The sequence below is a fragment of the Mesocricetus auratus genome, unplaced genomic scaffold, assembly GCF_017639785.1.
Source record: "Mesocricetus auratus isolate SY011 unplaced genomic scaffold, BCM_Maur_2.0 Super-Scaffold_100031, whole genome shotgun sequence".
Classification (NCBI taxonomy): domain Eukaryota; kingdom Metazoa; phylum Chordata; class Mammalia; order Rodentia; family Cricetidae; genus Mesocricetus; species Mesocricetus auratus.
In genome coordinates, this window is record NW_024429212.1 from 5509802 (window position 1) to 5536931 (window position 27130).

General features: G+C 47.0%; 1 protein-coding gene across 2 annotated transcripts; it reads left to right on the forward strand.

Annotated features, from left to right (window-relative positions):
* The first annotated feature begins 4531 nt into the window (after positions 1-4531).
* Positions 4532-27130, forward strand: LOC101844491 (testis development related protein). Of its 2 annotated transcripts, none has more exons than XM_013122466.3 (4): positions 4532-4641; positions 4866-5075; positions 23562-23659; positions 24954-27130. In XM_013122466.3, exons 2-4 carry the CDS (start codon positions 4950-4952, stop codon positions 25297-25299), a joined length of 570 nt encoding a protein of 189 aa, XP_012977920.1. In that variant the 5' UTR covers positions 4532-4641; positions 4866-4949; the 3' UTR covers positions 25300-27130. The 2 variants fall into 2 exon arrangements, with proteins under 2 accessions (XP_012977920.1, XP_005082692.1); XM_005082635.4 differs by having other exon boundaries at positions 4866-5051.

The following is a 27130-nucleotide window of genomic DNA, read 5'->3' on the forward strand; positions in this document are numbered from 1 at the left end:
CAGCAGATGTTCTGTGACCAGGGACTCCGCCAGTCTCCAGAACTGTGAAAAAAATACATTAGTACTCCTTTGGGCCACTCAGCCGAAGAATTTTTGTTATCGAAGCCTACATAGACCAAGGTACTGCACTTTCATAATTGGTTAAGTCAAAATCTAATGAGAACAGGTTTAATTTGTGAGTGAGACTAGCCAAGATTGTCCAAAGACAGTGGTTCAAATCCCAAAGTGCGCTGGGCGTTGGTGGCTCACGCCTTTAATCCCAGCACTCGGGAGGTAGAGGCAGGAGGATCTCTAAATTCGAGGCCAGCCTGGCCTACAGAGTGAGTTCCAGTACAGCTTCCAAAACAATACAGAGAAACCCTGTCTCGAAAAACCAAAAAAAAAAAAAAAAAAAAAAAAAAAGAAAAACAAATCCCAAAGTGCAGTGGCTTGATTTATTTTTGACCAACAGGGAGACTGTGTAGGAAGATTTTGTTTCAGTGGGAAATTAGCACCCCATAGTGTGGAGTCCCAGTTTCCCCCACTGCTTCCCCATGTCTGCTACAGCACCCCAGACCAAAGGTTCCTTGGTGACTTCATGAAAGCTGCCATTTTCCCAGTCATAAGCAGAAGCAGGGCCTGGATATAAACAGAATAGGTAAGCATAACAGGCCACCTTTAGACTGCTCTGATGTCCACCTCCAGGGCACACAAACCCAATCTGCAATGCCCTATGGACTCAGATAATGGATGGCAACCATTAATTGGGTTCTTTTTTACCTTCCTAGAAATCTCCTTCATTAAATGCCTGTTCACTGGCAAATCCCAGCTAACATCCCAGGCACCAATCCCAAGAAATGTTTAGGTGTTCCTTACTAAACGAAAGTGGCCTGACTGGGCAAATCTGTTCAGAAGGGACCTTAGATGGTGGATTCTACTTTGTCAAACTCAAGCCAGCATTTCTGATCCCTTTGCTTCAACAGGTCAGCCCCTGGGCTTCACTCTCCAACCTTTTGGGGTCCCATATCAGCAACGATCCTGTTTAAGATCGTGTGTTGGGGTGGAGAATGTAATTTGGGATGTAGCTCAGAGGTAAGAGTCTGTGTTTATTAAATGCAAGCTGCTGGGTTCGATCTTCAACCGTGGAGCAGAGAGTCCTGTTGATTCCATTTACCCAGAAGCCTCATCTGGACACTTGATCTATTTCCTCACCCTTCACAGTCCCCAGGTGGTGACTTCTCACCTTCCCTGCCTTTAGCAAGAATCCTATAAGGCCAGTTTAGCTAGAATGCCCTCCCACCCGTGTCTCCCCTTAGTGACTTTATACATGGATGCATGCACACGTGAGCACATACAGGTTCTCTGTATCTAAACCCCTACTTGTTCTCACTTTCCCTCTGTGGGATCCCCCTACAGTGGCCCTAGAGCCTGTCAAGGTGGTTCTGAATACAGCCATTCTCACTGTTTTAACCAATGCCACGGGTAATTTTAACACCTTTGAATTGATTATGATTTTTAAAGAAAGGAATAAATGTTACCCTTGGTGGTGAAGATTTGAGAATGATTCACATTAGACACCAGACACAAAAGTGCTTTAAAAATAGCATCTGCTAGGAAGGGCAACTGCACTCCCTATTCTTCTTGGTATTTTATTATAATCATATAATTTCCTGGGGAGGAAACGGGAAATAATGAAAAGGCCTTGGCCTTTGACTGGTCTGGGAACATGAAGGGAGGCTGAGTTCAAGGAGGAGGAAGCCACTAGCCCTGGCTTGCTGGGAGGGGAAGGGGACTTCAAAGGATGTGGGGGACTCCTCCCCTTTGCCTTTAGACTGCTGGGAGTGAATGGTGCTGGAGTTAAGAATAAGGCAGTGCCCATGACTGGTAACCGTTGGAGCTTTCCAGAAGAGGAGGCTGGCTAATGGCCTCAGGGACTGCACTCCTGCGTTCATCATTGTCTATAGGAAGCTTTCTAGGTAACTGAGGAATTATAGTCAGGTTACTCTTGGAGGGAAAGGCCCTCTGTGCTTCCTGATAAACCCTCCTGTCCAGTTTATGATGACTGTCGCCTTCTACCCATTGCCAGCGAACACGAGTTCTCTGAAGAAACTGCCTCCATATTAAAGACCCTGAAACTGTTGAGCTTGGCTGGGTAGAGTGTCATGACTGTGGGAAGATGGAGGGTGTGGCAGGTTGAGAACCAACCAACTTTATCTTGGGTTATTTTATTTTATTTGTTTGTGTTTTGTTTTTACGAGACAGGGTTTCTCTGTATTGTTTTGGAGGCTGTCGGTCCAGCCCGGCCTCGAACTTACAGAGATCCGCCTGTGTCTGCCTCCTGAGTGCTGGGATTAAAGGTATGCACCACCACCACTGCCCAGCCTATTTTAGTCCTTTTTTTTTTTTTTTTCCGAGTCAGGGTTTCTCTGTGTTGTTTTGGAAGCTGTCCTGAAACTTGCTCTGTAGACCACACTGGCCCCGAACTTAGTCCTTTTTTAATAATAGTTTATCTTTTGTATCTGACCTAACTTTTCTGGGACTAGTAAGTAATGTTCTCAGATTATTTTAGCAGACCTGTAGCCTCCTTCGACCCTAAAGCTAACGATGTCAACACCTAAGACTTTTAGAAGATTCCTCCCTGGCATGTAGCTCCTGACCTCATGCCCCCACCAATATCACTAAAAACCCGTACTGACTCATGATTTATTTTGTGACTGTAAAAGTTCGTGTCACTTCTTCCACGGTGGGGCACGTGAATCTGTATCTTGAACCATGCCCACTCATTTGCCTCAGAAGAAATTCTTGCTCTCTTTGGAGCAAGGGCTGTGTTGCACCAATTCATTAATATCTCAGTCATTGAAGCCTTGTGCTTTTTGAATTCAGAGTGAGGCAACACAATTGATATTTAGTTAAGTAGAAAAGAATTTTGACACCAGTGAATTCTATGTTATTCAATAAAGGCAATTCAGTCTAAAATCTACAGCTTCCTCCAACTGAATGTTCAGGAAAGGATTGTTTAGCCAAGATCTTTCTGGGTCCCAAAATGAATCTGCATGTGTAAAGGTTGTTTTCACGATGCTGTATAATAATCCTCTTATAAACTTTGACAACAGCATGGCTCACAGATGAGGGAATGAATACCCCACATAAAGTTTGTAGACCTTGCAAGACATCCTTCACAGAGCCAACTACCAGTCACTACTTCCCTGTCATTCCTGCCTCTCCATTCTTAACCCGTCATGCTCTTCCATAAAATGAGTTTAGTGTTGTTTAAAGTGTTGTAGAACTCAGCATTTTGGGTAGCGGGCCTGACCTTCTGAGTTCTTTGGGAATTTCAGTGTACTTTTACTGTGACGGTCCTGACTCTGACATGTAGCCCCAGAGGAAGCCGGGCAGCATCTGTAAATGGGCTGATTGGGCCACGGTGTTGTATTTTCCTTGCTTATTATGTTTACTTGAAAGTACTTTGTGGCTACGTGTTCTTTGTTGCTGCTAGCTCCAAACTGTCCTAGACAAGCCAGGCCAGAGCTGACTTGAAAAGACTCTTATTGACTGTGTATACCTTTAATGTTCTTGAATACTTGAAGAACATGAAGAAGGAATTTCTTAGTTTACCTACAGTATTTTTTTTACAAAAATATACACTAGTGGATAGTTTTATTTTATTTTTGTCTGTATAGTATATGACTGAAAGTAGGTATGAGTACATGTGTAAATGTCTGTGAAGCCAGAAGTCATAATTCTTCTTCTTCTTCTTCTTCTTCTTCTTCTTCTTCTTCTTCTTCTTCTTCTTCTTCTTCTTCTTCTTCTTCTTCTTCTTCTTCTTCTTCTTCTTCTTTTTAAGGCAGAGTTCAAGACAGGGTTTCTCTGTGTAGCCCTGGAGGTCCTGGAACTCGCTCTGTAGACCAGGTTGGTCTTGAACTCACCATCACTACCCTGCTTCCATTTTATTTTTAAAGATAAGGTTTCCTGGCCCAGAACACAGATTGGCTACACTGACTGGACATCTAGCTCTGGGCATTCGCCTGTCTTCTGCCCACCCCACTGAGCCACCACGCTCAGATTTTTGTTGCTGCTGCTGCTGCTGGGAATCTGGACTCAGGTTTGAGTAGCCTAAGTGGCACCCTGAAAGATGACAGCCTGTGCCTGCCGGAGGACCACTGGAAGTCAAGGGTGATGACCAGGTCCAACCGGCACTGCCAACTCACCAGCCTCGTCTCTTCTGAGCCCCTGGATTCTGGTCGACTCTTTCCTTTGGTCAGTATGTGTCCATCAGTGGAGGCCCAGGGCAGGCCTCATAGCAGGGTAAAGTGACCGTTGCCCATTCAGGAATTGTTCTCTTTCCCTAGTACCCACCCCAGGTGCCTCCCCTCCTCCGGTGGCTGGTGTCACCTTTTAGGATCAGTTTAGACCCCTACCCCTCAGCAGGCAGCCTGCGCAGCCCCGCCCTCGCCGCCCCCTCTCCGTCCTCACCGCCCCCCCCTGCCCCCGCCGCCCCGTAGCAGAAACGGGGTGAGCATGCGTATTGTGCGGCCCCACCTCAGCGTTGCCTTGGTGATCCGGAATGGACCACGCCCATCGGGCTGAGTGAGCGGAGGGCTGGGGGTCCAGGGGCCACGGGCGTGAAATGTCACGTGCTGCGCCCGGGTTCGTGGTCCCTGGGTAAGGGACTCGGCTGGCTGTATTAGCTTGGGGGACCTACTTAAGGAGGTTGGGGTAGCCCTGGGGAGGTGGGGGAGGTCAGAGACCGAGGGGACGCGGGTAGAGTGTCAGGGGGGGAGGAGGGCCAGAGGGCAGGGGACCTGAAGGGTGGAGGAGGGTCTGGGGGCGGGCCTGGGGGCGGGGAGGGGACGGCCTCCCGCAGCTGACCGCCCCTCCCCGCCCAGTCCTCCGCACCGTCCCGGAGCCGCGGGCCGAGCGTCCTCGCTCAGTCCGGGAGCGACGCTGCGCCGAGCGGCCGAACGCCCGAGATGTGGAAGCTGAGCCGGAACCGGGTGCTTCTGGACGAGGCCCCCGAGGACGAGGACGGGCTGCGAGGGGCACCGCCGACTTCAGCTGCCGCCCCGGCGCCGGTGAGGGCACGCGTGGGGGCGCAGGTGCGGGCCGCGGGGCGCTCCGGGGGCGAGGTGCAGGTGGATGGGGCGGAACGGGAAGGGGCCCGACGCTTCTCGGGGCTGTGAGGTCACTGGTCCTGGAGGGCTCCTCGGCGTAGTGGCCCGATCGATCCTGCGGGTCGCGGGCCCCAGTGCCAGCATGTGTGGGGGTTCCCGCGGGGCGCGCACCAGGGCCACTTTCCGCACCGGCCGACAGCACTGCCCTTCGCTCAGCTGCCAAGGGCTCTAGGGTTCCTCCAGGGACTCCGGGGACGCGGGGTGACCGCTTCCAGGCCAGGTGTTTCTATTCCGGGGTGGATGAAACAGAAGTCCTGAATCATGGTTCCCCGGGACGGCGGTTCGCTCACACGGAAAAGCTTTTGGTGACCATAGCAAACTCAAAGTGCGCTAAATATGTATTTGCAAGACACTTATTTCCTTTTTTAAGCTTTTGATCCCCCTACGCCCCCCCCCGAAGAAGAGCTCAGAGTCCTTTATACAGAAAAGGCTTTGGCCCGACAAGTGTAGAGATATGCTTGGAATGTCTAGAATTTTTTAATTAACGTAATCCCAGGTGGATCTGTATGAGCCTCTTCCCCACCCGCTTTTTCAGTGAGGTTTTCATCCCCTTTCATGTACTATGAAATTTAGGTCACAAAATAAGCTAGCTTTAAAGCATAGAGCTATTTTATTATGTTTTTTTGAAACACATTGTGAAAACTGTAGATGATACAAATCTTTCTTTTGAGAACTTGGAAATAGTCCCAAAATTGTTTCTTCCCTAGTTGGAGCAAAAGAACATATTTGTTAGGAATGAAGTTTCATTTAAAACATTTCTTGGGAATTTAATAACATCGCCAACTCACGGACATTGGAGTCGATGACTGTACGTGTTCAAGTACGGTTTCTATCTGAATTTACATTTCAGCAGTCACCTTTTGGTATTCCTAGTGCTTACCTACTTTCTATTTCTTAGCCTTCAAATTTTTATAGTTAAACGGCAACCTCTTGAGCGCAATGGTGAACATCTGTTTGTGGTCTTTAGATTTTTTATTATTTTCTAGCCCGCAATACGTGTTTAAGATTGCATCTTGTGTCTTTTCATGGGTCAATATTACATTTATGTTCGGTGCTGAATAATATCCCTTGTCTCTGTAGACCAGTTACCGGTTCACCTGCAGAGGGACATCTGGGTCGCTTCCGAGGACATTTGGTACCGAAACATCTGGAAACCAGCAGGGTGGGCTTTCTGGTTAAAGGGCATTGTGTTGTATTCTGTGTGTGTGTGTGTGTGTGTGTGTGTGTGTGTGTGTGTGTGTGCGCGTGCGTGTGCGCGTGTGTGATTCATGTGTGAGTGTGGGCAAGTGTGCCTGTGGAGACTCGGTTCTTGTTACTCACCTTCTTGAGCGGGGTCTCTCTTCATGTTTTTACCATTTGACAGCTTACCCCGCCTAGCTGGCCTGAGAGGTTCCTGCCCGCTGGCCGTTCTCCCATCTCCATCCCCCATCTCCCATCCCCCATCTCCCATCCCCCATCCCCCATCTCCATCTCCCATCCCCCCATCTCCATCTCCCATCTCCATCCCCCATCTTCCATCTCCCATCCCCCATCTCCCAGCTCCCATCTCCCATCCCCCATCTCCATCTCCCATCTCCCATCCCCCATCTCCCATCTTCCATCTCCATCTCCCATCCCCCATCTCCATCTTCCATCTCCCATCCCCCATCTCCATCTCCCATCCCCCATCTCCATCTCCCATCCCCCATCTTCCATCTCCATCTCCCATCCCCCATCTCCATCTCCCATCACCCATCTCCCAGCTCCCATCTCCCATCCCCCATCTCCCATCTCCCATCTCCCATCAGAGTGCTGGGAGTACAGATAGATGCACAACTTTGCATTGGAAATTGAACTCTGGTCATCAGGCTCTCGCAGTAGGCATTTTCACCTGCTAAGCACCCCCCCCCCATTCCCACCATCAGTAAAGGAGGAGCCTCTGTTGCTCTCTGTCTTTACCTGCATTTGATATGTCAATGTTCCTGGATTTTGGACATTCTAGTAGGTATATAGAGTGGTATCTCATTGTGATTTTTAATCTTTTTTGTTGTTGTTTTGTTTTGTTTTTCAAGACAGGGTTTCTCTGTATTGTTTTGGAGGCTGTCCTGGAACTCGCTCTGAAGACCAGGCTGGTTTCGAACTACAGAGATCTGCCTGCCTCTGCCTCCCGAGTGCTGGGATTAAAGCTTGTGCCACTCCTGTCCGGCGTGATTTTAATCTAACCCCACTATGATGTAGAGCATCTATCCTCATGCTCACTTGCCACCTGTGTGTCCTTTAAAGCGTTTGTCCCACTTTTAAATCTGGTTATTTCTTGTCTTAAAACATCCTTTATCAGATGTGTATCTTCAAGCATCTTCTCCTCCAGGACTTTTCTTCTCATTCGCTCCACAGTGTCTTTTGCAAAGTAGAAGTTTTTAATTTCAATGAAAATTAAAATTACAAGTTATTTCTTTCATGGATTATCACTTATCAGTTATTTCATGGAGTAAGTCATTGCTATACCCAGCATCCATCTAAGTTAGTTCCTGTTACCATCCAGTTCTGAGCCGTGATTTTGTTTGTTACATTATTAAGGGTGCATATACTACAATGTGTTGAGAAGATTTTGCTGTAGAAAAATAGGTAGCTGGGCTGTGTGGTGCTGACCTATACGTTTGGCATTCCAGGGATGCAGGGAGGAGGATCCCAAATTCAAGACCAACCTAAGTTAAACAGCAAGATGGGGGCAACTGATGTTCTGAGACAGATAAGAAACTCAGGATTGATTTAAACCAAAGCTAACTTCTTTTAGAATGAAATTTAAAAATCCATGCCAATCGTTCACAAAATTACTACCTATAGAATGTTTAAATTGGAGAGAAATAGGAGTTAATATGTGGATAGGATGGCGTTTTCCCTCATGGTTTAAAACATGTTTTCTGATGTTTCACTTCTAGTCCTTTGGCTCTTCCCTCTTCCCTAGAGAGACAAAGTTAGTTCATTGTTGGAGCATGGGCATGGAGAGCAACATTCCAATTCTAGAAAGTGTTTGGTTTCCATTCATGTTTGTCCTGTGCACTTCCTTAAAAACAGGCCATACAACTATGGTCTGCTTCTGAGTGCATGGGTGTTGAAGAAAAAGTAGTGTAACGCTGTGTTCTGACTAGTGTGAAGTGTGGGACACTCAGTGGTGTAACTAACGCTGTGTTCTAAGTGTGGGACACTCAGTAGTGTAACTCTGTGTTCTGAACAAGCATGAAGTGGGACACTCAGTAGTATAATGCTGTGTTATGAATAAGTGTGAACTGTGGGAAATTCAGATTCACCATTCCAGCTAGTTTTGACATGTGGCAACAAATTCTCTGCACTTTAGATTATTGACTTTTTGTTGTGGTTGAAAATAAACATCTTATGGGTAGCAGTAAATTGGACTTCAGTGGGTTGTCAAAAATATGGACATAAAGTTGGGAAGGGACTGTGTTGGGGGTTATGTGTGAGTTAGAGGGGAAACTGGTAGGTGATGTTCATTTCACTGTTTACATGTATGAAATGTTAAAAAATAAAAATTATAATTGAAATAGAAAATAAAAGATTAAAAAGAAAAGAAACATGTTTCATTAAAATATAAATGTAACTTAATATAAATATGTAAGAAATATAAAAATCAGTGAGGCTTACAAGGTCTATTTATTGCAGCCATTCCATAAAGGGAGATAGATTTTAATGAGTCTAGTGTTTACTTTAAAATTTAAAGTTGATAATGCATATAGTACAAGATTTAGTCTGAGTGTGGTCAGACCAAAACTTGTTTTTTTCTGTCTCAGCAGATGCATTATTAAGTTTTTTATATGTCCTTTAAACATTTATGCAGATATATAAATAGGAGCGTGCATTGCTTTTCAACTGTAAACATTCATATGTATCTTGAACTGCTCTCTTATAACGAGCCTCATGAAACACTTCCTGCTCTAACATCGCTGGCTAAAATTCACTCAAAACGTTGTGGTACCAAATGAGTTAAATAAATGTGCCAATGTCTGTTTAATTAGGTCTCTTCTCACAGGTTTCGAGGTTTCTGAGTCAGGTTTTAAAGTTTCTGTGGCAATACAAACAAGGGGATGAAGAGGTGCCCCGCATCGGCCCTCATAGACAGGCTTCTCCCCACGTCTGAGCTAACTGGGAATTCCCAATTCGAGCTGCAAATTAATGCCCTTGCAAACATATTTTGGGAAAACTATGACACATTTTCCATGTTAATTCTTTGAAGGCTCAGGTGTACTTACAAGCACTGAAATAAGTCGGTCAACCAATTGGTTGTTTTAAAATTAGGTTTAATGATGGGAAGAGCTGGTATGACTGTCTTTGTCCAGATTGCACACACCATCCTTTCTGGGTGCTTCAAGGGCTCTTCCAAAGGATGCTTTATTGGTGTGGATTTGGGACTGATGGAATATTGTAAACTGTAATGTTTGCACTTGGCTTGATTTCTAAGTCTAGTAAGCCAACACTGGTATCCTTCTTAGTGGAGATCAAAGTGTCTTCCTATTTATGTTGTGTGTTTCTTCATATAAAAGTTAGCAAGGTGCCGGGTGGTGGTGGCGCCTGCCTTAACCAACCAAACAAACAAACAAAACCAAAACAAACAAAAAAGTTAGCAAGGCATAATTGTCCCTGTTCTCCTATAACCCGCTTTTCTCATTTAGCTTACTGTTGTTAAGTAAAATGAGCCAATATCTACCTATTGGGTCCCCTCTCAGGGTTGTTAAAATTGCTTTCTCTACAGTTTTGTGGCAGTAAAGACAAGGAAACGTAAAGGTTGCCAGACTGGCCTAAACCCATATGTGATGCGGGGTGGATTGGGACTCCACTTTCATGTCCTCGGTGCTGGGATGACTGGCTTGCACTGCCACACCAGGAGTCTTCTAGACCAATAAGAGCAAGACTCTTTGGAATTCCTGACCCCTGCCTGGGTTTTCTTTAAAAGCACTGCTGAAATAGCATTCACATAACATTCTGCTTTACCCTGAAATATGGCAGTGCTGTGGTTTTTAACATGTTCACTGAGGCAGTTTTAGAACATGAAGGAAAGCTGGACTCCAGAGCTTTCACCCTGAGTCCTGTCTTTCCGTCTCTCCCCACAGTTCTGCCGCTGTACCTTTTCCTGTTGGGGAATTGCATGTGATTCTGTGGGGCTTGTGACTGGGTCTTGTACTTAGGGTGGTGTACTGTGTAGCCAGCGCTCTGCTCTTCTTTGTAACTAAGTACTCCATCGTGCTGATGTACTACAAGTGTCCTTTATCCTTTATCCTTTATCACCGATGGGCGTTTGCATTGTTCCCACCTACTCATCTCTCATAAATAGTGTTGGTATAACCATTTGTGGACAAGATGTTGCGTTGGCTGTTTTCATTTTGTAGCCATGTTTCTAGGCATGAAAACCGCCTGTCTTAGGGTTTCTGCTGCTGCAATGAAACACCATGACCAAAAAGCCAGTTGGGGAGGAAGGTTGACTTGGCTTACACTCCCATATCACTGTTCATGATCAAAGAAAGTCAGGACAGGAACTCAAACAGGGCAGGAGCCTGGAGGCAGGAGCTGATGCAGAGGCCGTGGAGGATGCTGCTTACCTGCTTGCTCCTCATGGCTTGCTCAGTCTGCTTTCTTCTAGAACCCAGGACCACCAGCCCAGGGATGGCACCTCCCACAATGAGCAGGGCCCTCCCCCATCCATCACTAATTAAGAAAATGCCCTACAGCTGGATCCTATGGAAATTTTTCTCATTTATGGTTCGCTCCTTTTAGATAGTTTGTGTGTCAAGCTGTCATAAGCCTATGTAGCCCAGGCCTATGGTGATTCCGAGTTTAATCATGGAGGAACTGCTATCCCCTTCCCATAGGCTGGGCCAGTTTCCATCCCCACCAGCAGTGTGTGGGGACTCTGAGCGCTTTGTATTCCTACCAACCCTTGTTCTTCACTGACCTTTCATTTGGTTTTTTGTTTTGTTTTTCGAGACAGGATTTCTCCTGTGTATCCTGGAACTCACGCTGTAAACCAGGCTGGCCTCGAACTCACAGAGATCCGCCTGCCTCTGCCCTCTCTCCCCTCCCCAGTGGTGAAATTAAAGGCGTGCACCACCACCACCTGGCTACTGACCTTTTGCTCTGTCCCAGTGTTGGTAAAGTCATTTTCAATCTCATTTTATGTTTCCTTGATGTACTATTGAGACTTTCTCTTTGGTCTCTACTCATTGAAAAGATTAGATGACTCATATTTTTGTTGTTGAACTATAAAGTTCTTATACATTGTAGATCAAAGTCTCTTGCCCTGCCCGTACCAAATTTTGCAGTTACTTCTTTCACAGTAGGTTGTCTCTATTCTCTCAATTTCATTTGAAGCACACTTTAACTTCTGTTGTTATTCTTGTTTCTGGTTTGAATCACTTTCCCAACCCCAAGCCACAGTCACCCCCATTGCTTTCAGAGTTACAAACCTTGAGCCCCTCACTGAGAGGCCTTTGTTCTTTATTTTTGTACATGACATGAAGCAAGAGTCTAAGTCTTTGGCACATAGGCTACTTATCACATTTGTCGTTTCCTTTTTTGATGAATTGTCATGGTGCTGTTCTGGAAAGCCAGCTGGCCATGCGTGTGCCATCTCTTCTGGACCTCCAGGGCACATGAACCAGTCCCTCATTCTTGATTACTGCCCGTGGGAGCAGGTCTTGAAATGAAAACCTAGCTCCTAGTGTTCTTCCTTTCCTAGGCTAATTTTGCTGTTTGGAATTCCTTGTTACTCCTTGTGCGTTTTAGAAGCAGTTTATCACTATTTGCAGAGGAAGCAGCTGATATCCCCACAGGGACTGTATTGAATCTGTAGATCAGTTTCGGGAACATTGCTATGTAAGCAGTGCTTTTAGTCTTCTGATTCATAAAATATGAGATGATTTTTCATTTCAGATCTCACAAAACTTTAAAAGATTTTGTAATTTTCATAGACTAATATGAAATCTTGCCATCTTTATTTCTGGTTATATTATTTTCGTGCAGTCATAAATAGAATTGCTTTAATTTGATTTTTACATTGTTCATTGCTGGTATGTAAGAGCAATACATTTTTATATCTTGATTGAATGCTCTTATCTCTTTTATTAGCTGTAAAATATAATATTTCTACACGTGGGACAATTTTACTTCTTTTGCAATCTAGATGTTTCTTTTTCTTAACTAACTGCCCTTTTGGGCCATCCACCATACTTTGGAGCAGTAGTGGCAAGAGTGAGTCTTCTTTTCTTGCTCCCGATCCTAGGGAGAAAGCCTTCAGTACTTCACCACTGAGGGTGAAGCCAGAGTGGGTGGTTTTTTTGTTTGTTTGTTTGTTTGTTTGTTTGTTTTTTATTTTACCAGACAGGGTTTCTCTGTATTGTTTTGGAGGCTGTTGGTCCAGCCTGGCCTTAAACTCACAGCGATCCTCCTGCCTCTGCCTCCCGAGTGCTGGGATTAAAGGCGTGCGCCACCAACGCCCGGCCAAGACAGGGTTTTTATGTGGCTTTGGAGCCTGTCCTGGAACTTGCCCTGTAGACCAGTCTGGCCTTAAACTCACAGGGATCCTCTTGCTTCTGCCTCCCGAGTGCTGGGATAAAGGCATTCGCCACCACCAACTGGCAGAGCTGAGTGTTTCTGTCATGAAAAGATGGTAGATTTTGTCATGGTTTTCTGTATCTGATCATGTGAGTTTTTCTTTTTCTCTTGCTATGGTACATAATTGGGTTCCACATGTTTGCCCAACTTTACATTCCTGAATAGCCACTTAACCAAATGCATGATGCTTTTTAATAATTTTAGGTTCAGTTTGCGAGGCTTTTGTTTGGTTTTGTTTTTGAGACAGGGCCTGCCTCCTAGTGCTGCATTAAAGAAAGACATGTGCCACCCCACTTGACATTTCACTAGCATTTTGTTGAGGATTTTTTGTCTACATTTATGACGGAGGGTCTATAGATATCTTTTCTTGTGATGTCTTTGTGTTGGTTCTCAAGGTAATACTGTCTTCATCGAATGAGTTAGGAAATGTCCCTTTTTTATTTTTAGAGGCTTTTTTTTTTTTAAGAATTGCTGTTAATTCTGCCGGGCGGTGGTGGCGCACGCCTTTAATCCCAGCACTCGGGAGGCAGAGGCAGGCAGATCTCTGTGAGTTCGAGGCCGGGCTGGACCGACAGCCTCCAAAACAATACAGAGAAACGCCATCTCGTAAATTGCTGTTAATTCTTTAAATAGTTGGTAGACCAATATTGAACAAGTGTGGCCTAGTGTTTTCTTTGGGGGCAGTTGGTTTTGTTTTGTTTTGTGCAGCTCTTTGCTTGTTTTAGATCTATCTGCTCAGAGCTTATATTTCTTCTTGAGTCGTGTCCAGCCCTTTGTGTGTTTGCAGGAATTTACCAATTTCTCCAACTCAATCTGTCAATGCTCAGCTACTTATTGTGTTCTGGTGTGACGTTTCATCTCTCAGTCTTAGTCTTAGCAATGCGAATCTTTGTTTTCTCGGTTTAATTAAATGTGTCCATTCTGTTGATACATTTTTGAGTCAGATTATCCGTTTTTAGTCAGGCTGATCTTGAGTTTTTAGGCTCAAAGGATCATCTTCCTGCCTTAGCCCCCGAAGTCGCTGGGACCACAGGTCCATGCCACCAGCATTCACACACACATTTTTTTTTACTTTAAAAAATGTTGCTTTGCTGACTTCTGTATCATTCTCTAGCCAGTCATGTCTGCCCTGAGCTGCTTCTTCCATCCTGCGTGCTTTTGGTTCCGTTTGCTCTTCTTTTTCCAGATCTTAGGTAGAAGCTTAGTTACTAGTTTGAGGTCGTCTGTCTCCCTCAGTATGTGTATCTGTCAGTTTCCCCGTGAGATGTCTCTGGCACAGCTCTGATCCAGGGCTGACATGTCTCAGTCACCATTGACTCTGCAGTAAGTAATCTTCTGAAGAACTGAAGGTGGGGGTTGCCATGGTTGCTGTGCCTGTAGTCTAAGGTTTTTGAAGGGCATGGAGGAGTGTCTAAATATGCCTGATTATCCCTATTCTTCTTTTGTCTGATAAATGTGTGCATCTTACCTTTTTAAGATCATGTTATAATAGTAGATTATTGCTGTGATTTGTTAACATAAGCTACCTTTGGTCTGTGTTTTTAGATATGATTTACTTTGGCATTTTTATCCAACTGAAATTCTTTGACTTAAAGTGTGGGTTCATGTTCTAATCTTTATAATATTGTGGTTGCAAATACTTAAAATTTTAGTGTAAGTGATACCTGGTTTCATCTCTCACAGTATGAATTGAGAATAAAACTTAGTTGCTTTTTTGTTTTTGGTGAGAGTACATACAGTTTGTGTTCTGAACCGGCTTAATATTGCACAAGGAAGCCTGGAGAACACAGTGTGTTTTGTCTCTGCTGTTTGCTGTGGATGGTGAGTCCTATGAGCTTTCTCCTTCTGTTTGCAACTCTAATTCTGTTCCTTTCATGTTCCTCCTGGGTACCCTTAGAGTGGGATGGAGCTTGGCTTTGCCTAGAGCAGGAAGACCAGTGTGGCTGGCTCAGGACACTGGGGTCTGGGCCAAGAATATGAGTGGGGTTTTATAGTAGGAGGAAAGAAAGCATCCTGCCAAGGCAAAGTAAGTGGACTGTCACCTCTACTCCATGGATAAATCACACAGACATTCAAGTGAAGAAAGCAAATTAATTTATAAAAAAAAAATAAGTAACACCCTCCATGCAAAGGTGTAAAAAGGCTGGGAACACGGGGCACGGGAAGGAGAGAGGCCAATGAGGCTCTCCATGAGCAGCTCACTTCACCTCTCCGGGCAGAGTGGCAGGAGGTGGGCCCAGAGGAACTGGAGCTCCAGTCTGTAGAGAGCTCTGAAGGTGTGGGCTTGGCCTTACCAAAGGGTTTTGTGAGGTTGGAGCTATTGTGGAAGCTTATGGTCCTCCCTCCCTCCTTCCCTCCCTCCCTCCCTCCCTCCCTCCCTCTCTCCCTTCCTTCTTTCTTTCCTTCCTTCCTTCTTCCCACTGTTGATACTGTTGCCTGATAGTGTCTACTTTGCCAGGCCCTCTTGGCCCCCAGAGCTGCTCCCCCATTGGGTTTCCATGCTCTTGTTTGGTTTTGGTTGTTTTCTGCCCCTACCTTATCTGGCACTTCAGTCCCCTTCCGGTTCATCTGACCCCTCCTCTTCCTCCAGTTTCAATTTACTGTTTAAAGCCCAGGGAATCTAGATCCTGTTCCTCTCTCTTTTTATCTGCTAGTGAAATGTTTGGAGAATATTTATGATCACTAGACGCTCCTGAGCCTTCAGCTCTGGCCTTGCATTGGTTGGCCCCAGGCATTGGTGGCTGTGATGGGCATCTGGAGTTCCTCTTTCCAACTCAGGGTTGCTCGTTCCTAAGTCCACTACTGTTTATCCTCTTCCCCTAGATGCGTGACTCCAGCTTCCAAGGCTGGCAGGTAACCTTCACATCTTACCCATTGCACACTTGCTGCCAAATGCGCCTGCCTTTCCTTGGGTGGGTTCACGTGGTAGTTAATGGAGTGAAAAGCAGACATCTACAGTTGAAGGGTCAAACACAATGAAGGTTTTATTTCTTGTCCGGGGCATAGCCCCAGTGGGCCTTCTGGGTCTGTGGTGGTCCTGCCTCTTCTCAATCACCAGACTGGTCTCGAGATGGCAACCTCAGGGGAGCAAGTGCTTCCAAGGGCGGGGCCTTGGGATTGCACATTCGCCCGCTCAAGAGGTTGGGAGGTTGGGGCTGGGCGGAAGGAAGAGTTGGAAGGAAGAGTTCCCTGGACTGGGGACTGCACGCTGGGGAAGTGTTCCTTGTCCAGTAGCTGCCTGCTAGGAGCCGTCGGCCTGTGGTTTAGGGACGAGAGGTCCTTCCTGAGCCTCAGGCCATCCCTCTGACTTCCTGTGTGATGGTGGGTTTCTGTGACAGCTGTGGGGGCTGCTCCTGCTCCAGGCAACCTTGGAGATGCCCTGGAGCCACCTGGGTTACTGCTCTGAGGGAGTTCACTTTCAGTGTAGGAAACCTGGGCTTTGGGAAGTGCCCTTTTGTTGTTCCCAGCCTAAGCCTCTGTGAAGTGCTGATTATCTGTCCGCATCCTGTTTTTGTTTGGTCTCCTCAATCCAGGACAGGATATGGGGCAAACCCCAGGGCCTCTGTTAACCCTGTTTAATAGCCCAGTAGAAAGCAGTCTCTTTAGTGGAATGTTTTCTCTGCTCCAGAGCACTGAGCAAATGCATTCTGTGGGTCCTGGTGCTTATCTACTTTATTTATCTCCCCAAGACACACACACACACACACACACACACACTCTCTCTCTCTCTCTCTCTCTCTCTCTCTCTCTCTCTCTCTCTCTCTCTCTCACACACACACACACACACACACACACACTCACACACAGGGTTTCTTTGTGTAGCCCAGGCTGTACTGCAACTAGCTCTGTAGTCCAGCCTGGCCTCAAACTCAACAAAGATCCACCTGCCTCTGCCTCCCAAGTGCTGGGATTAAAGGAGTGCCTCACCACCACTGCTGCCCGGCACTTGTTACTTCCTAAGTTAGTTGTGCTCTGTGGGTTACAAACATGGCTGCCATTTTTGTTGTTGTTGTTTCTCTAACCGTGTTACCTGCGGTATGGAATTCTACTGCATAGACCAATTCTGTTTGGTCTCTTCCCGGGGGAGTATTATCTGACACCCCATAGCTCTCTTCATACAGATGCCCTCACTGTCACCTTTGTGGCCTCACCAGTACACCGTAGTGTGGAATTTGAAGACGCTTGCTATGACTTGGGGCCTACCCACATCCACCTTCAACCACGAGTCATCCCAGCGCTGCTTATGGAACGGGACTTGGCGGAGATCTGCCCCAGTCTTTGTGGCCTACTGTGGGTGCATCTGTGTATTTGGTCCTTTCCTGATCCGTTTATCCGGGTGGTGACATCTTAACTTCATCTCACTGTCCCCGGTGCCTCTTCTGCCCTCAGAAGAGTAGGGACTGCTGCTGCAGCTGTCACACCTGCAGGTGCCCACGGCTGCCAGGGTGCTTGCAAGAAGACTTACGTAGTGGAAGACGATGGGCAAATCCCCCGTTCCTGCAGCTGGAGTTTAGAGGCGGATGTAGTTCAGCAGGTGCTCGTGTAGTGGATGATTTTGTGTGTCAACTTGACGCAAGCTAGAGTCCTCAGAGAAAGGAGCCTCAGCTGAGGAAATGCCTCGATGAGACCCGAGTGTAGGGCACTTGCTCAATTAGTGATCAGTGTGAAAGGGCCCTGCCCATGGTGGATGGTGCCACCCCTGGGCTGATGGTCCTGGGTTCTAGAAGAAAGCAGGATGAGCAAGCCATAGGGAAGCAAGCTGGTAAGCAGCACCCTCCATGGCCTCTGCATCAGCTCCTGCCCCCAGGTTCCTGCCCTGTTTGAGTTCCTGTCCTGACTTCCTTCAGTGATGAACAGCAATGCTGAAGTGTAAGGCAAATAAACCCTTTCCTCCACGACTTACTTGCTCTTTGGTCATGGGGTTTAGTAGAATCCTAACTATGACAGCCTATCATAGGGTATGCCTCTAAAACACTGGTACACTAACATTTTTGTTTGTTGTTGGCCTGATGAGGGCTCTGCTAAGAAGTGCTGTAATTACTGTCTTGTTTCCATACAATGGCCTGTGAGGTGATACATTCACACAAGGGTATCAAATTGTCTCTCACTTTGGGTTTTCCAGCCCCCCCATTCTCTGAGTTAGCCATCTTGTTCATCTCCCAGAGACAGAATTCTGTGTGTGCACATGCGTGTGTGTCTTTCTCTCTCTCTCTTGTGTGTGTGTCTGTCTGTCTTGCACACACAACCTTAAACTTGAGAGTAGGAGACACCACTCCGGGCGCCTGCTCTGTTGAGCATCTTGCTGTAAGCCTCATAGCAGAAGCTCTTTCCTCGCCCGCCTGCTCTTTTCACTCTGGGTGTGTGCTTGTGTCTCAGTGACAGGAACTGGAAACAGCCTTCTCTGTCTGGGGTCCAGCACTGCCTCTTGTTCTGACCCTAGCTCTGTGTGGTGAGTGTGGGACCATCCCACTCTGCAGCCTTTCTTCTCAGACGTTCTGAGCTAGCCAGTCTCATGAAAATTCTCCTGTAGCCTGATACTCCGGTTCTGATAAAAAAAGGGCCTTGGGTTAGATTTCACTGTTGACCTAGAATCCTAAATTTCTCTAGAATACCCGTTTCTCACTAACTTGAGTGTTTCCACATCAGATAATCTGAGCTCTGAGGTCAGTCTTGGACCATCTATCTCTCTGCACCTCTCTGCATCATGACTACACATAGCCTGATTGTGTAGGTGGCACAGCCTGCCTCCCACAGTGACAGACACATCCACATTGATCGTGGAGAAGTACAAGGATGCTGGCAGATCTTTTTTTTCCATTTTTTAAACATTAGAAACAGTCCCAGTACCCTCTCCCTCCCCTGTTCCCCACCGACCCCCTATCCCATCCCCTTTCTGCTCTCCAGGGAGGGTGAGGCCTTCCATGGGGGATCTGTCATATCATTGGAGCAGAGCTGGCAGCTCTTGACACACCCAGGGAAGTTTCTAGGAAGGCTTGCTTCTACTCCCACAGGATCACACCCTGGTGAGAGGACTCTTTCTCTGGGGACATATAAACAAACATCTCCCTCCTTCTGATCATGCACCCACAACAACCAGGGTACAAAATTCCATCTTGGGGCACCAGTAAGTTTGTTGAGCTCACTTACATGCATGGGTGACTCCAGAGAGGCCACACCACTCAAAAGTCCCATCCCAGCATGAACGATGACTCGGCATGACTAGCTGCCTCCTCAGTTAACTTTCCACACTCTGCACGCTTCAGCACTTTCTGAGATCATGAGGCATGTACAATTAGGGCAAAGTCACATACAGCTGACTTGGAGATGCAGGAGGGAAAGGCCAAAATCTCAAGTGAGAGTCCGTCCAGTGACTTTCCCACCCCCTCCTTCTATGAGAAAGTGCCAGCCCTCAACAGGCCCAATGTTGAGGGTCTCTTGCAAAGAGTCAGAGCTGCTTGGATGAAAACGATGGCTGTTAGTGCCCTAAAACAAGCTGCAATGCATTTCTGTCCTCTCCTTACAGACACCATGCGTGACATAGGCCTTGTATAGAAAAGTTCTGGAGTTGAGAGGAGGGCCCAGCAGGGTGTAGTCTCAGGCAACCTTAGCTCCCTGTGTCTGTACTTACCTCTTGGCCATCTATACAGGGAAGTGTAGTAACATGCTCATGACTGTGGGGCCATGGCACCCTTTGGAGGTATATGAACAATGATCCTTTCGTACACCTGCCCTTGGGGGAATCCCCAGACCTGCAACAAGATGCCTGTGAATCTCCCAGGGTTGCTCTGCATACTTGACAAGGCCCTCAGCTCCACCTGTCCAGCAAGAGTCCGGTGAGCTGAGCGACACTCTCCCTCTCCCACATGACAGGCTATCTGCTTGGACTGAAGGTTTCTAGAAGAGAAGGGTTTTCCATTACTCTGATGGGTCTCCCTCCCTTGTTTCTGTTGCCTCCCTTTCTTCTCGCCTCGCTGGCTGTCACTGTCTGGTTTTGGTTGTCACTGATTTTCCGATTTGGAGGCTGCTTCTTAGGTTTGTCATGTCTTCCCTAAAGAGTAGCCAAAACGCAGAGCTCAGCAGGGAATTTCTTAGTGGCCCACACAGTGGAGGATGTACACTCATCCACCAAGGCCAGTCCCACCTCAGGCCCATGTCTTTTGCCCCTGAACTATTGGCATCGTCCGATACCCAAAGCCTCCTGCTCTGTCGCTTCTGTAGGATGTTCCTGTGAGATCTTCCCTGAGTGAAACACAGGAACTGCTCTTCACAGAAGGAAGTGTCTGCACTTGGCATGCCCTTCCAGGATCACTGAGGCCTGATCAAGGACCCTGCAGTGTCAAAGGTCAAGATCCATGACCTGAGAAAGCCGTCCTCTGCATGCCCTGTGGAGGACTATCACAGGCCTGAGTGAGACCTTGGTCGCTGGGTTGACTCACAGAGCTCACACTTGCCAGGGCAGAGCTGTGGGTACAGGGCCATCGATGTTCACGTAAACTGAGGGGGGAAATTCATGATCCACAGAATACACCATCCAAGGCATGCAGTTGCCTGGAGCCCCTGAAGATGAGGGCTACCCTGCTCCCACAGCAGGTGACAGGTGACAATGGTGCTATGAATGGGACTATTCTGTGATGGGTGGAGTGTGGTACTTCAGAGCTCATGGCCCATGAGAGATCCTGGAACTTCTGCAGCATGGTTGTGGGGGACCTAGAAGAAAGAAGGAGCTGTTCTTCCATCTCTCTCTCCACCCTCTGGAAAAGCTGTCAGAAGCGCTACCCTGCCCTGTAGCAATGCTGGATATTGGTGTGCGGTCAGAGCCACTTACTCTTAGCTCAGCACGGAAAGTGTGTGGGCTAGTGCTGTGGTTCAGAAGCCTTCATGGAAGTCTCCCTGCTGTTGCACCCTCTAAAAGTACTTAGCCTTTGGGCTGGGGGTGGAATGCACAGGACCAGGGAGCAGGTGTCTTGTTAGCTCCGTACAAGTTCCTGTCCGGTGTGTTTGATCATATTCAGTGAATTCCTGTATCTGCAGGTCTTCTCACCGGGCAGTGTAAGTATGACACAGCCACAAGCTTATCCCTTGCTAGGATGTGCTCTGATCCTGACTCCTGGGAGACTCTTGCCCAGTATCCTCAGGTGTCTAGGGCATTTATGTGGCTTTAGCCTCAGGGTCAACTCCTTCCCCAAAATGTTTTTCAGTGACTAGTATCTAATACTTGGTGTTTACATAAGGGTTTGCTCATGGTGTAGATGTGGCTAGCTGCTGTGGGGTCTCCCAAAAAACAGAACCCACGGGGGGAAAAAACACCAACAATGAGTCCTGGGGTCGCTTTTGCTCCACATCCAGGAGGATGTGTAAACTTAACAAGTGTGGCTAACCCTCCACCTGGGTAGACAGCCTGCAGGGTGGGCCAGCACTCAGTCTCAGACAGTGTTCAGCTTGGAGGTGAGAGCACCCCTCCCTGAAAAAGTACCCAGAGAATGGCGAAGTCCAATTCCCTAAGCTTCAGGCTTTTTGTATGAGAGATGGGAAAACTGTGACAGGGGTCGGGGGTTCCTAGTGTTTATGGAGTTGATAAGTAAGAATGCTAACAGGCCAGAAGTGGGGGGAGACTTGTAGCCATTCTGTTCTGCATGTAAATGCTGCTGTCCTTGGCGTGATGCACACTTGAAGTCACACAGGAGGGCTCTGGGAAGGCCCGCCTGGAGAAAATGTTAGCTGTGAAGAGGCAGGTGGGCAGGGAGCACTGCAGGCTCTAGCTGGCCCACAGTGGTCATGGCCCTCTTAACCTGTCTGTATTAATTACAGCCATGACATCCTGACACAGCTCCGGTGCTCCAGGGTTAGCTCCTCTGAGGGAGGAACAGCCACTCACCCTTCCTGAAAAGTGCCTTTGCCGCTCACTTTGTCTCTAGCAAGTTTTCCTCTTTGGGTATATCTCCCTGCATTTGCTCATTTTTCCTGTCGAGGCTGCTGAAATCCCATTGCTGCGGACGCCATCCTAATAATGCCAATGGAAACAAGCATTGGGTGGTAAGCCAAGCTCCTGAGGTCCCTCTCTTGCTGATTTGTCTTAAAATGAGGACCAGCTCCCTGGCAACCGTGGTCAGGGATCGGTGGAATGTGCAGCCCCAGATGGGAGGGGCAAGCCAGTCAGCCGGCCTAGCGTGATGGAGGTTTGTGTTTTGTGGTCTCTTCACTGGAGGGTCTGGGCGGTGAACATAATACCCCCCAAAACTAGGTTCAGGCTCCCTGTGTTTTGTAGATGCTGCTTCAAGCAAGTGACCTGAGGCCTCACAGTTTGCATCCTCATGGGTAGGCACGGTGTTTGTTTTGCTGGTCTCTGACTGGATTCCAGAGAGGTGCTTTGAGGACACTTGGTGCTAGGCACAAGTGGATCAGACCTGAGCTCTGTCCCTGATTCGTGTAGACTAATGTAGCACCCTCACCCTCTGCTGAGGGTCACAGGACACAACACGAGCAGTGTGTAGCTTTCCGTGCTCTGTTGGTATCTACATGGGTACCTGGAATGGTAAACCGGGGTCTCATGCCTACGTTTTTGTTTTTGCTATAGTGATTCCTTTGGCATGGGTACACCACCTAGGATTCTACCACAGTGGATTTGGTGGGGCCTGACAGTTGGAGACAGACCTCTGCCCAGAGGGGATTCCTAAAGTCTGGATAGACCGACAGGAGCAAAGAGTAGAATCGCGGTTCCTGGATAGGTTTTGATGGTTTCCACTTGTGCTGCCTTGATGGGCTCACTGAGAATTTACCGCCTCACGTCAGAGGTCTCCGAAGCCTCTCAGTTCCTTTTGTGACTCCTTTTGTATTCCCTATTTAGCACTTCAGAGTTTTAAAGCCCGCCTTGCCCTATGACAGTTCCTTTTCTCACACCAGCAGGGATGATGGTGCGGGGTATAGAGTTAGACTTCCAGGGAACCTCGGTCTGCATAATCCTTCCTGCCTAGTAAGTTACAGAATAGATCTACAGTGATACTGATTGTAAGATCCAGGTTTCATAAATGAAATTGTATAAAATGATTTTTCCAGAATTAATAAAACACATATTTCTTCTCCAAAGCTCATCTATGTGGGGGTTATGGCTGGAGACCCCTGTAAATAGCCTTAGGCCCCCTCAGTGCCAGGCTACCTGGCATCAAGACCCGGTCCCTTCCTGTGTTGTAATCTTCCTAACTAAGCTGCTTTAACACAACCTTCCACACGTAAAATATGGTTATTGGCTAGAACATTACAGGGTGTGACTTCCCAGAACATGGATGAGCAGGTAAGATATATGGTGTGTAGATATGGAAGGGTCAGGGACCTCCTCCGACATTTCCATCAAGGGCATGAGATTATAATGGGGGCTGGAAATGCTCTTGCCAGTTATGGCATGATCATGGTCACCGGCAGAACACATTCCTTTCCGTGTTGGTGAGATGCTGTGAGCACCCACATGGTCCAGCCCACTGCTGGCGAGGCACTGAGTGCCAGTACTGTCATGTTTGCACATGCTATCTATTTACCGTGCTCAGGCCTTGTTTCTCGGTGGGTTCATCCTCAGCCTTACGACAGTGATCTAGGCCATAGACACACACCGTGTGGCCGAAGCATGTCATAGGCGATACTGTCTAGGTGTGAGACAGTCATTCTATGACATTAGCATGGTGATAAAGTCACCACCTGGTGCTGGGTCTTTCAAGCTGTGTTGCCGTGAGTAAGCCAGACATTGACTTGTTGGGCTAGGAAACAGATCTGTGGATTCATGGCATCAGGTCTGACTTGTCTTTTTCCCTTTCACCTATTCAGGGAGCAAGTCTCAGAGGTTGGAAAGAAGTAACTTCTCTGTTTAATAAAGATGATGAGCAGCATCTGATCCAGACGTCCAAGTCTCCCAAGTCCAAAGGGTGAGTCCTAAGCAGCCATCCTGAGAAGTGGCACTACCATGGAGGCAGAGAGAGTGCTGTGGTGTAACGAGAGGGACTCTCACAGGCCCACTGTCGCCTCTGTAGAGGCCTCTGCTGCCCTAGGCTGCAGGTTCAGGGGAGCTGTGAGATGTGAATGCTAGGGTTTCTCTACCCTGTGAACGCAGAGAGATGGAGTGCACTTTGTGGATGCCCTGGGGACAAGTGAATCGTACTTTGGGTGGAGGTTATGTAACCAATGAAATATTTTGAAATGCTAAAGCAAAGGGAAAAAACTAAAACTTGTAAGTTGGACTCACTAGCCGTAAGCTCATGAGTGTTCAGGACGTAAGGGAAGCACTGTGGTGTGTACACTAAGGTGTGCTGTGGCGGTGGAGCCGCCCCCGGGCGTGTGCACAGGCCTGCTTTGATCCCAGCACCATCAAAACTAAACAAAACCACAAGTATTGATTGGAACCCACAGAAGATTCTAGGAAGTTAAGCAAGTATGAGCTGATACGTTGTTGCTACCTTGTTATAAATTCATCAGAATGTTAAAAATGCATTTAGAGGTAAAATGTAACTTTAAAAAATGTAACAGGACTTCCTGTTGATAGTGAGATGGTAACCTTGGAAACCTGTAGCTGTGTTTCCTTCTGCCTCACTGGGACGGACAGACACAGGGCTCCTGTGGTGCTGGAGAAGCAGTTTCACAAAAGGTCTTCTTGGTCTCTGGGTGATGAGCTGGTAGGTCTAGAACACCTGTGTCCCAATGTCTGGAGTAGTGTCCTGAGTGATGCTGACTTGTAGTCAGGACACTAATGTATTTGTAGCCATCATTGCCTTTTCATCACAGAAGTATTGAGCACTTATTTTCTTGAGTACATCACCTACTAAATGTGTGAGACTAGTTTCCTCTATGAACAACCCTACTGAAAACCCTCTTAGTAAACAGAATTTCCCCTTTATTTATACCTAAACTGGTCTTGGTTTTTCATGTCTGGTTTGTCTACCTACTCCATCCTACCACCTTTGAGAGTTGGTTGCTTGTGACAGTGGCTTCCATTCTTCTGTCTGGGGACTGACTGGTCCTTTGTTCACACTGCATGGGAACCCAAAGTGTGGCATCTATAAGCTTATACCAGTGAAGTTTCCCATCGTTTTTTAATGCTTACCCCAAACTTACACACAGGTTTCTATTAGCTTTCTAAGTCCTTTAAGGTTTTTGAAAGGACTTTATCAAAGTGACACATTTATGAGATCACCGTGTGACCAAAATTAAACTTTTCACCTACAGAAGTAATCTCCGACTAAAAGAAGAGTTGAAGGCAGAGAAGAAATCAGGATTTTGGGACACTTTGGTTCTGAAACAGAATGTCCAGCCTAAAAAACCAGACCAGATCGAAGGTTGGGAGCCTCCCATACTTACTGCTGAAGACATGGCGGCTGACCCGGAGGGTGGTAGCAGTGGCTGCCCACCCTGGTCTGGCTGGGAGGATGACACCAAGGATTCTAGCAAGTACACCAGCCTGACCAACTCAGCCAGCAGCTCCCGCTGGAGCCTCCGGTCGGCAGGGAAACTGGTCAGCATCCGGCGACAGAGCAAGGGCCACCTAACGGATAACTTTGAGGAAGTGGAATGAACCGAAGGCGCTTCACTGTGACATCACATTGCTTTTAGGGTTGGCCAAGCCTGGTGGCCTTCTGCTACTGCTCCATTAACTTGTTGAGCCCTCTCATAGCCAAGGAAAGGGATCCGCAGAGTTGCTTGTGTTTTGTGCTCCATGACCCACATGCGCCATGGCTTCCTGGTGGCATCTGGTTGCCTTATTGCAGAAGCATCCACCCACCGGGTGCTGGTATGTTGAAAGGACATGGGCGTTGCACACCCTGTCCTGTGAGACAGAATAGTGACTTGCAGGCTCCCCTGAGTTTCATGCCAACCTCAGTCACGTGTTCTCTTAGAGCCTCCTCATCTTGTCCATGCATGTGACATGAGTGCGAACATGGCCTCTGTGGTACCTTCTTCCTTTACCAGAATACAAGAAGCCTCTTCCAAAGTTACAGTAATTCAGTTTAACAACAGGTTCGTTTTTTTTCCCTTATGAAGATAAAAACAAAACAAAATCTAGATGCTGGAAGTGACTGAGGTGATTTGAAGTAGACTGTCAGGGCATTTTGAGTGACCCATCTGCTGCTGAGGAGGCGTGGCCTCCACTGTGAGCTTGGGTGGCAACAGGTTCTGTTCTCTTAATGGAATTTCATCTTTACTTTTGAACTTTTAAATACCAATCTTTTTATTTTTTTAAGTTGATCTTAAACTCAAAGAAGAAATACTATGAATCTTAGTCACCCAAAAATCTTAGCTTTGCTCAGAAAACCTCAAGTCTGCTCATTGTAGAGTTAAAACTGTATATAAGACACTGAAGTGCCTCTTTCCTATTCTCAGATGTTTAGTTTTTCACGATGAGATACTTTTATGACTGACGTTAAATCTATAAGACTAGCTCTGCGTGTCTCACACTGTTGACCGTCCGCTGTGGTTCTGTGCATTGGCCGGGTGGGTTCTCTGTCAGCAGCAGGTGGCACACATGGTTTTGTTTTTCAGTCACAGTGCTTTGACAGAGGAGGTGTGTTTCTCTTTGTTTTGGGTAAAAACTAACAGCCTCCAGTCATGCTGTCCCCGAGTTTCTCCATGTGAGCAATGTGCTGCTTCATGTACCTGGATGTCCTACGTAATGTTCTGTGGCCTGCTACCTATGTCATGTCAAGAGCGTCTGTCTCTTTAACAAGTTCACTAGATCTGTCATCTACAGCACCATGTCTGTCCACCAGCTAGCCAGCCAGCCACCTGTCTCCATCCACCTGCCCACCCATCAACCGAGCTGTTAATCTTTTTAAAATAGAATACGTTTACTTAATGAGTTTTGAGAGGGCTTTACACAGTGTTCAAATTTAAAGAAAAAATGTTAGCACCTGGACATTGTGAAATTATGGAGATTTTGATTCCTAATACAAAGCGTATAATTTTTACTGTAATGTGAGTTAGAAAATCCTTAAGTCTTCTCAGGTAAACAGTTGAGTGCATGGGCTCTGACTCTCTTGTCTTCAAAAGAGGTGACTGCAGGATAGGACAAAAGAGCAGGCTCGTGCCGATGCCCCTGACAGGACCCATTGGTCTGTCCGACTGACTGCCTGTGGCACAGGAATACAAAGCCTCGAGAATGTAGGGAGTGAGCTCTTGGACACACAGCCTCTGTCTTCACTGGGCCTGTGTTGAGTGCTAAGTGCCTGTAGCTCACCATGCCCGTGGGCCTGAATGCAGTGATGCGTGTTGGCACAGGGAACTTTACACTGTCGCCTCTCAGAAGGTGAAGATGCACTGTACACCAGACTGTTTTTTTTTTAATATAGAAAGATGAACTAAAATTAATTTTTCTTCTGTTGTATCCAATTAAAATATCTTGTGTTTGA